Raw genomic sequence first — 9,854 nt, 5'->3', positions numbered from 1 at the left:
GGAATCAGACATGGGGATAAAGGGACAGACTTGTTCAGTGCTGGGAAACTGTGCTTATTGCTCCCAACTCCAATTGCAGGAACAGAGAACAGGGAGCCGGATTTACTCACATCAGCTGGGATTCTCATTGGGGGATTTCTTGCATTTTAATGCAGTTTTATTGGGCAATATTGCTTTAAGAATACAGCCCTGATGTTGTTGGACTACAGCTCCCAGCATGCCTCACCCTTCATTATATGTTACATTATTCTGGGATTTGTAGTCCGGCAACAGCTGAGTAACGTTTGGTTGAGCCGCGCTGTGCCGCAGGGTTTAGTTCCCCTTTAAATGGCCATATCGGTCGGGTCGGCTCTGCCTGAGAGCCCCATACACAGGCCTATTAGCTGCTGGTTTGATCCATCAGTAGCCGTTATGGGTCTGTGAATGGACTACCCTTGTGGCCACTGGTGGCGTTTATGGCAAGGTGGAGCTGCAAGGGGGTTACCTGACCCAATTGTGGTGCTGCCCCTCTGCTCAGAGAACTCCCCACTACCTAAAGACCCCTTTGTGCTGCTGTTGGGGGGGGGGGGCAAAACCCAATACATTTCCCAATCCAGCGAGCAGACTAAGCCAATACATATTAATGGCACCGGCGCTGCCCTAACGAAAAGAATAACAGGTCAGTACCAGCACGGTACCCCCCTACCCACTGGGAGGAGACACGGCTTCAATGGGGGGGGGGGGCCTGAACATGACCCCCATAAAAACCTCTTTCCTTCTATTTTCTTTATTTGTTTTGAACCTATGAGATTTTGTGAACCCTAAGCCTTAGTCACATGACTTTAAAGGGGCAGTTGACCTTTAAGTTAACTTTTACGATGATGCAGACGTTGCTATTCTGATACAATTCTTCTTTTTTTACAGGTTGTCGATTATTTAGCTTTTTGTTTGGCAGCTCATAGTTAGGAGCAGCTGGTTGCTAGGGTCTTATGTACCTTAGCAATCAGGCAGCAGTTGGAATGAGAGATGGCAGTATGGATAGGAGAGAGTCTGTATAGGAAGTGATTAAAGGCAAAAGGAACAAAATTGTAGCCTCACAGAGTAATAGTTTTTGCCGGGGTCAGCGACCCCCATTGAAAAGCATGGGCCATTCTATAACCTACTAAAAGTTAACCCCTTAATCCCCCCTTTTATTTGATATAAACAAAGCAGATCATTTTTCAGCCTGATTTTGTGTAATTAAAAAAAGCTTTGGGCCTGAACCTATGGAATGATGGCCGCGCCCCTGCACCAATCACAGGCAGGTAACTACCCCCCCCATACAGACCCCTACAGGTTCCCAACGCCGGGAAGCAATGGAAACGGGAGGAGGAAAATACTGCGTTTATTTGACTGAATGTACAACCATGTGATGTCACACAAAAGGGACATTTTCTCTACTCAGCAGTTTGTTCCGGAGGTTCTGATTCCTACAGATAACGGTTATTTGGGCACAGTACCGGTGCCAGGGTAGTACTGAGCCCCCCCCGCCTGGTTCGCTCACTAGTGCCAATAGCAAGCACTCTGGGCACTAAATGGTGCAAGCAGCCCCCTCCCCATGACTGTCCGGTTCGCCCAATCACGGCTGCAGCAGGGGCCAGTAATGCCCAGCACCCCCCTCCCTCCCCATGGCTGCCCGGTTCGCCCAATCACGGCTGCAGCAGGGGCCGGTAATGCCCAGCACCCCCCTCCCTCCCCATGACTGCCCAATCACGGCTGCAGCAGGGGCCGGTAATGCCCAGCACCCCCCTCCCTCCCCATGACTGCCCAATCACGGCTGCAGCAGGGGCCGGTAATGCCCAGCACTGGGGCAGAAGAATGCCAGGCGTCTACACATTCCACATCTTTGTACTCTGGGGACAGCCCAGGCCTTGAGATGCCAGCCTTCTGGCCGACTCCTCGGATCCCGAGCCGGTACCGGTACCGACCGGCAGAAATACCTCTTCCCCCCCCCCATCACTGAGGGGCAGTTCCTGAGCCGCTCAGCCATCCTGATTCTGAAGCCATGCTCAATAGCAGCACATGCATCCCGCCCCATCCCGCACACCAAGGGGTTAATTTAACAAGCTCAATGCCCTTACCAACTTGAACACACCTGATTGGCCAAGCACCAGAACTGTCCACTACAGACCCCATTGCCGGAGGGGGCTCTGCCCACGAATCCATAGACAATAAAACCTTCCCGCTTGCCCTTTACACCAATATAAACTCTGTTAAAACAAATCTGTCTTGATTAAAATGAGCCTTCCCATGCACGCTCTGTGTGGCCCCCGGACTAGGGGCCCCCTCTGCCCGCTACCGACGCTTGGCATGCATTCCTAAGGACAATAGCTATGTAATAAAGGGTGGGGGGCAGCCACTCCCCTCCGGAGACAGAATGATTATGAACATTATTGCTGGCGGTGACTTCGACAGAAGTGGCAGTCAGAGGCACGTGGCACCCCCTTTGCTCCCTTTACACTCGGGGGCGGTCTCGTTACGAAGCCCCGCCCACGCGGCACATGCAGTCATGCTTGCCCTTGGTGGAACTGGGGTAGCCCGAGGCAATGTGCCAATCACAGTGGTCAGAGCTACAGGGGTGGCAGGAGGGGGTCACAGTGCGCAGGTTTTAAGGTCACAGTGGGCGGAGCAAAAAGGGCGTCAAAGTGCAAGAAAACAAAGTCGTTCCCTCTGCTCAGATCCATTGTTGTGACAGGGCAGTGCAACCCGGTGCGGCTTCGCTCCTTCATCTTTATCTGCGCTGTCTGAAGCCTTGGGAACCGTCGGGGCCCAGCGGCTGCCGGATCACATTGTTCGGCTGCCGGATCTCTTCCGCCTGATTGATCCGTGCGGGTCTGTGAGAAAGCAACAAGCGCCGAGTGAGCATCGTGTTCTGCATTATCTTACCTGGTACCAGGATCCGGGGTCGGTTCTGGATGGAAAAGATGAAGTGGAACATTCTATATGTCCATATGCAAGGTGAGTGCCGATTGGCTGCGGAGCTGGATACCAAGGAAGTCCCTCCCCTGAGGTTATTAGCTGTTTCTTGCCCAACCAGAACTCTTCCTGCTAAATACAAGGTGAGTGCCGATAGGCTACAGAGCTGGATAACAAGGAAGTCCCTCCCCTGAGGTTATTAGCTGTTTCTTGCCCAACCAGAACTCTCCCAGCTAAATACAAGGTGAGTGCCGAATGGCTACGGAGCTGGATACCAAGGAAGTCTCTCCCCTGAGAATATTAGGACACAGCTGTTTCTTGCCCAACCAGAACTCTCCCTGCTAAATACAATTAGCCAATATTCAGGGCAAATGAGAGGGCACGGCATGAGTGCCAATCTGCCTGGCAATAACAGGTCAGGGATGGCAACAAGAACTGCTGGTATTGCCTACTAGCCCAGTGTTTCTGTGCAACTACCCTCCAGAGAGTATGTACCCAGTCATGTGCAATGATCCGGGCACCGGCCTATGGCAATTAGCCACCTGTATGAGCAGGGCATGGAGCCATCACTAATATGGGTCTCATTCAAAGCTTTGAGTCTTCTATAAAGTTGGGGGGGGGGGGGGATATTGTGGGATAGTGCCTGTAATGCCAAGCCTTTACATACCAGGAGGGGACAGATCCAATTGGCTGCTCAAGGCATCTCCAAGCTACATACCAGCTCTGCTTGCACAGATCCAAGCCATAATAATGCTGATAGTGTGTGTGCTGCCATCTAGCTGCCAGGGGCGGGAATGCAGCGGAATCACATGACACAGGGATCCGCGCGGTTGGTGGGTTCACCTTTCAGTTAACTTTTAGTATGTCACAGAATGGTTAATTCTAATTAACTTTTCAATTGCTCTTCATTATTTTTTTTATACTTTTTGTTAATTATTTCCCTTCTTCTGATTCTTTCTATCAAAATGGGGGTCACTGACCCCGGCAACCAAACCCTATTGCTCTGTGAGGCTCCAGTTTTATTGTTATTGTTACTTTTTATCCCACTTATCTTTTTAATGCATAGTCACCTCTACTGATATTCCAGTTTCTCTTTCAACTTGCTGCCCGGTTGCTAGGTTAAATTAAACCCTAGCAACCAGGTAGCAGCTGAAATTCCAAACTGGAATACCAAAAATTCAAAAACTTCAAATAAAAAATGAAGACCAATTGCAAATGGTCTCAGACTATTACTCACTACATCCTACTAAAAATTAATGAAGTGAACAACCCATTTAAATAGAATACCCCAAAAAAAGAGAGTGGCCCCGGGCCCCCTGCCGTTATTGTGCCCACATTCACCTGTCCGCAACCGGCTTCTCCTGCTCCTCCTCTGGGCTGGCGCTGCCCAAGATGCGCTTTCTGGCTTCTGCGTATTCCGCCTCTCTCTGTGCCAATGACTTGACGGGCGCGGCGGGCCGGCTGCAGGCGTTCGGGTTACTGGCCAAACCGTTGGACGTTGGCCGTTTCAGGATTCTGATCTGCGGAGGAGGGCCGGACGGAAGGGAGTCGTCCTGGATAACCACGGGGGCTTTGGGAGGCGACCTTGACTTGCTGCTAAAATAAACAAGGGTCACAAATGGATCCGTTACCCCCAAGTTCCCACCCCTAATATTAATTTGCCCCCCCAAACTCGACTTACTTTTCCCTCTGAGAGATCTTTAGCTTCTTCTCCAGCCGTCTGTCTATTTCCTGCAAGAGAGAATGAATAATGTGTAAGGGAAAGACATGGTACGGCCAGCGAGGGGTTAAAAAATTAAATTCACTTTTAGTACGAGGAAGAGAGTAATATTCTGAGAAAAATTGCAATTGGTCTTCATTTTTCATTATTTGAGGTTTTTCTGTTATTTAGCTTTTTGTTCAGCAGCTGTCTGGTTGCTAGGGTCTTGTTTACCTTAGAAACCAGATAGTGGTTTGAGTGAGAGGTTGAAATATGAATAGGAAGGGGCTCGAATAGTACAATAAAGAATAACAATAAAACTGGAGCCTCACAGAGCAATAGGGTTTGGCTGCCAGGGTCAGATATACTGTTGCTAGGGCTCAAACTACCTTAGCAACCAGGGAGCTGTTTGAACGAGAGGCTGATATATGAATAGAGGAGGGGCTGAATAGAAAGATAAGGAATAAAAAGTAACAATAACAATAAAACTGGAGCCTCACAGAGCAATAGGGTTTGGCTGCCGGGGTCAGTGACCCCCATTTGAAAGCTGCAAAGAGACAGAAGGGAAATAATTCAAAAACTATAAATAATGAAGACCAATTGCAAAGTTGCTGGGAAAGGAAATTATATAACAACCTAAAAGTTAACTTAAAGGTGAACCCCCCCCATTTAATGATCCCAGATTTAGCAGCCCCCCCAGTGGAAGGATGATGCGGGTCACTCGATCCCCAGGGATCCGGTTCTCTGTCTGCGTCTCAGCAATGCGCCCGCTCAGCGTATCCCCCACCTGCCAAATAAAGCTCTCTGTGCGCCGAGGTATAAATATCTGTTATATGGGGGGGGGGGGGCTGCCTCTGGGACTAATATGGGAGCTCTGCCAGGGGGAAGGGGAAGTAAAGCAGAAAAATATCATAGTGAGGGGGGGGGAGTGGGATTTGGGGGCCCCCAAAGTGCAGAACAGGCGCAGATATGAAACCAACAGGAGCCACCGAGGGGTTAACATGAGGGGCGAAGGTTCCTGGCTGGGGGTATAATGAGGGGGGGCAGGTTCCAGGCTGGGGGTATAATGAGGGGGGCAGGTTCCCGGCTGGGGGGTATAATGAGGGGGGCAGGTTCCAGGCTGGGGGGTATAATGAGGGGGGCAAGGTTCCCGGCTGGGGGTATAATGAGGGGGGCAGGTTCCCGGCTGGGGGGTATAATGAGGGGGGCAGGTTCCCGGCTGGGGGGTATAATGAGGGGGGCAGGTTCCCGGGGGATGAGGGCAGTCCCGGGGGGGTATAATGAGGGGGGCAGGTTCCCGGCTGGGGGGTATAATGAGGGGGGCAGTTCCGGCTGGGGGTATAATGAGGGGGGCAGGTTATGAGGGGCAGGTTCGGCTGGGGTATAATGAGGGGTAGGGGAGGGGGCAGGTGGCTGGGGTTATAATGAGGGGGGCAGGTTCAGGCTGGGGGGTATAATGAGGGGGAGGTTCCCAGGCTGGGGGTATAATGAGGGGGCAGGTTCCAGGCTGGGGGTATAATGAGGGGGAGGTTCCAGGCTGGGGGTATAATGGGGGCAGGTTCCAGCTGGTATAATGAGGGGGCAGGTTCCTGGCTGGGGTATAATGAGGGGGGCAGGTTGGCTGGGGTAGAGGGGGCAGGTTCCAGGCTGGGGGTATAATAGGGGGCAGTTCTGGCTGGGGTATAATGAGGGGGCAGGTTCCTGGCTGGGGTTATAATGAGGGGGCAGGTTCCTGGGGGGAATGAGGGGCAGTTCCTGGCTGGGTATAAATGAGGGGGCAGGTTCCTGGCTGGGGTATAATGAGGGGGGCAGGTTCAGGCTGGGGGTATAATGAGGGGGGCAGGTTCCTGGCTGGGGGTATAATGAGGGGGGCAGGTTCCTGGCTGTGGGTATAATGAGGGGCAGGTTCCTGCTTGGGGTATAATGAGGGGGATTCAGGCTGGGTATAATAGGGGGCAGGTTCCTGGCTGGGGGTATATAGGAAGGGGGGCAGGGTTCCTGCTGAGGTTATAATGTTAGAGGGGAGCTAGGTTTCCTAGGGTATAAGAGGGCAGTCAGGCTGGGGTATATATGAAGGGGCAGTTCCATGGCTGGGTAAATGAGGGGGCAGTTCCTGCTCGGAAGGGTCATACAAGAGGGGAGTAGAGGGCGGTTAGTTCACACGGGCGGGGGGATAACTGAGGGGGCAGTCTGCTGGGGTAAAAGACCGAGGGGCAGCAAACCATGAAGTATTGAGAGAGTTTCCCTTGGGCCAAAACCATAATCCCACCGGTCAGGTAATTGAGCAGTTTGGCTTTTGTAATCTTCGGAGTCGGGGACTTGAAAATGAAATGCAGAGAGCTAAAGTAAAGACAATAGAAACCGGATCCCGACTCGCACAAAGGTCAGTGTACTAAGCACTCTACCTAGGCACGAAGAATGCGGTATATGAACTATCCATAGTGTCTTGTCAGGCGAGGACTATGAATGGGGGGGGTGCAGGATCCCATGATCACGAGAAGTGATAAGGTGAGACACTTAGGGGGGGGGGGTATTCTAACATTCGGGGTAGAAATAGAAAATACACCTGGGGGAAGAAGCTCCGTTTGTGGGACACGGGGGGGTATCAGACAAGTTCGGGGTACAATGACTACGACACCGACGTCGGACGAGTGGTCCGCCCCTCTGCCACGTTATCCCTCTCGCCGGCGCACAGCTAGAGGCTCTATAGGCCGCCTCCCCGGGGTTGGAAAAAGGACATCACGCGGAACCTGCCGGAGTGTCAGTAGCCCCGCCCCCCCCCGGGTCCCACTCACTCCGCTATCGGCCGCTTCTTCCCAACTCTCCGCGACCTCATCTTCTTCCATCTTCCGCTCAGCACCAACCGGAAACCAGGCCCCGACCTGCTCCGCTTTACTGGGCATGCGCCGGCACGCACGTAGGAAACGTAAGAAACGCGCTGACGCAACTGGTATGCGGCCCATGTGACCGGAACATAAGCAAATTGAGCTCGCAACTACTTCCGTCCCACGCACTTATAACTGTCTTACCCGGCGCTGACTGCGACTGGCTGCCTGCGGGCGCCATATTGTGAAGGTCACACAGTTCAGTGGAAAAGTTTGTATGGTGGAGGGGTGTTTGACGCCATATTGAGTGGGGCATTGTAATATAACTCAATCCAACGTTACTCAGCTGTTGCCGGACTACAAATCCCAGAATAATGTAACATATAATGAAGGGTGAGGCATGCTGGGAGCTGTAGTCCAGCAACATCAGGGCTGTATCCTTAAAGCAATATTGCCCAATAAAACTGCATTAAAATGCAAGAAATCCCCCAATGAGAATCCCAGCTGATGTGAGTAAATCCGGCTCCCTGTTCTCTGTTCCTGCAATTGGAGTTGGGAGCAATAAGCACAGTTTCCCAGCACTGAACAGTCTGTCCCTTATCCCCATGTCTGATTCCTGTGCCATATAATGAGGGGAAAATGCCATCATTATCTCTATATGTAAGGTACCAGCAAGGGGCCTGACACAGTGCTGGGAATCAGCATTCTCATTGGTCACTTCTCTTGCACTTACACTCACATTGTTGCTCAGTAGAATTCTCATTGGGGAATTTCCTTGCATCTAGAATTACGACTATAGCAACACTAGGGGGCGCAGTGGGGCAGCGTTATGGTTGGGTTTATTTCCCCTTTAATCATCTCACTGAGGTGCAATAGGGATTTGCGGAGCTGTGTGTGACAGTAAGGGCCACGCTGGGTTTTTGTCACTAGGTCAGAGATAAATAAAAGAGCCATGTTGTGAAAGGCAAAGTCCGCTGAAAGAAATGAACTCCATGCATTTTGCCCTCCGCCCAGGAAGTTGACAAACTGGGCTAATTTTTCAGAGAAGAACAGAGCTGTCAACCCCCCCATATTTTTTGGGGAGTTACCCGAATTTGGCTTCCCTCCCTGTCTCCCGTCATCCAATAGCATTCTGGGTTTTTTTTTTTTAAATTCCCCGAAGTTTGTGTTAAATTGAGGGCGCTCATGTCCAGTACACAAGCGGTGACGTCACCCAGAGCATTTGCACATGTGTGTGATGTCACTTCCAGGTATAGTGATGTCACTTCCGGGTATAACCATAAGGGCACGTGCCGCTCTGTGCAATTAAAGCCACCAATACAATAAAGCTGGCGGTTCTGGCAGAGACATTTCTATAAAGGAGATTCCCCTTATCCAGTCGCTCTGGCTGCCCCATGTGCGGCTAAATGCCCAGTGGTATCTCCCACACTTTGGATCTCACCCCCTTATGTTTTTAGATTGTAAGCTTTTTTTGGCAGGGCCCTTGTTACCTCTTGTACCATTTATTTACTGTGTTGTTTGTAAATCTGTGTGTTCATTCCCCCTTTTATTGTACAGAGCTGCACAATGTGTGTAACTGAGCACCATTAGCTCTATGACCCCCCCCCCACACACACATATAACCCCAAGAGAAGGAAGTTTGATGGAAAACCAATAACATCAAACTAACACAGGTCCTACATTTATTTTATTTACATGATACACATGGGGCATTGGGGTCGGTGGGTAACACAGTGGGGGAGACAGGGGCCAGTGGGTAACACAGTGGGGGAGACAGGGGCCGGTGGTGAACACAGTGGGGGAGACAGGGCCGGGGACAGCAGTGGGAGACAGGGGCCAGTGGGTAACACAGTGGGGGGACAGGGGCCGGTGGTAACACAGTGGGAGACAGGGGCCGTCGCGTAACACAGTGGAGACCATGGAGCCGGTGGTAACACAGTGGGGGGAAGACAGGGGCCGGTGGGTACACAGTGGGTAGAACAGGGCCGGTGGGTAACACAGTGGGGGAGACAGGGGCCGGTTAAGTGCACGTGAGTATACATGGCCAGATCGCGTCGCGGTAACACAGTGGGGGAGTTTTGTACAGGGGCCGGTCTGTGGTAACACAGTGGAGAACAGGGCCGGCGGTAACACGTGGGGAGACAGGGCGCGGGTAACACAGTGGGGGGGACAGGGGCCGGTACACAGTGGGGGAGACAGGGCCGGTGGGTAACACAGTGGGGAGACAGGGGTTGGTGGGGTACACAGTGGGGGAGACAGGCGGCGGTAACACAGTGGGAGACAGGGGCCGGCGGGTAACACAGGGGGACAGGGTGGCGGTACACAGTGGGGGGGACAGGGGGTGGTAACACAGTGGGGGAGACAGGGGCCGGCGGGTAACACAGTGGGGGGACAGG

General features: G+C 52.2%; 1 protein-coding gene across 2 annotated transcripts; it reads right to left on the bottom strand.

Annotated features, from left to right (window-relative positions):
• Positions 1-1,599: 1,599 nt before the first annotated feature.
• On the bottom strand, positions 1,600-7,611 carry szrd1 (SUZ RNA binding domain containing 1). Of its 2 annotated transcripts, none has more exon segments than NM_203987.1 (4): positions 1,600-2,852; positions 4,276-4,530; positions 4,616-4,665; positions 7,429-7,484. In NM_203987.1, coding segments are annotated over 4 exon segments (459 nt in total). In that variant the 5' UTR covers positions 7,480-7,484; the 3' UTR covers positions 1,600-2,749.
• Positions 7,612-9,854: the final 2,243 nt, after the last annotated feature.

The sequence above is a fragment of the Xenopus tropicalis genome, chromosome 7 (genome assembly GCF_000004195.4).
Source record: "Xenopus tropicalis strain Nigerian chromosome 7, UCB_Xtro_10.0, whole genome shotgun sequence".
NCBI classification, from domain to species: Eukaryota; Metazoa; Chordata; class Amphibia; order Anura; family Pipidae; genus Xenopus; species Xenopus tropicalis.
This window is presented reverse-complemented; position numbering and strand designations above follow the sequence as displayed.

Excerpts from the sequence above, each read along its gene's own strand:
- szrd1 (XM_031904949.1), bottom strand. The coding sequence starts at position 7,596 with ATGGGCCGCATACCAGTTGCGTCAGCGCGTTTCTTACGTTTCCTACGT. Across the intron at positions 4,666-7,428 it reads AAGAAGCGGCCGATAGCGGA|GAAATAGACAGACGGCTGGA; the intron begins GTGAGTGGGACC and ends TCTCTCTTGCAG. Across the intron at positions 2,853-4,275 it reads GAGAAGCCGGTTGCGGACAG|ACCCGCACGGATCAATCAGG; the intron begins GTGAATGTGGGC and ends GCTTTCTCACAG.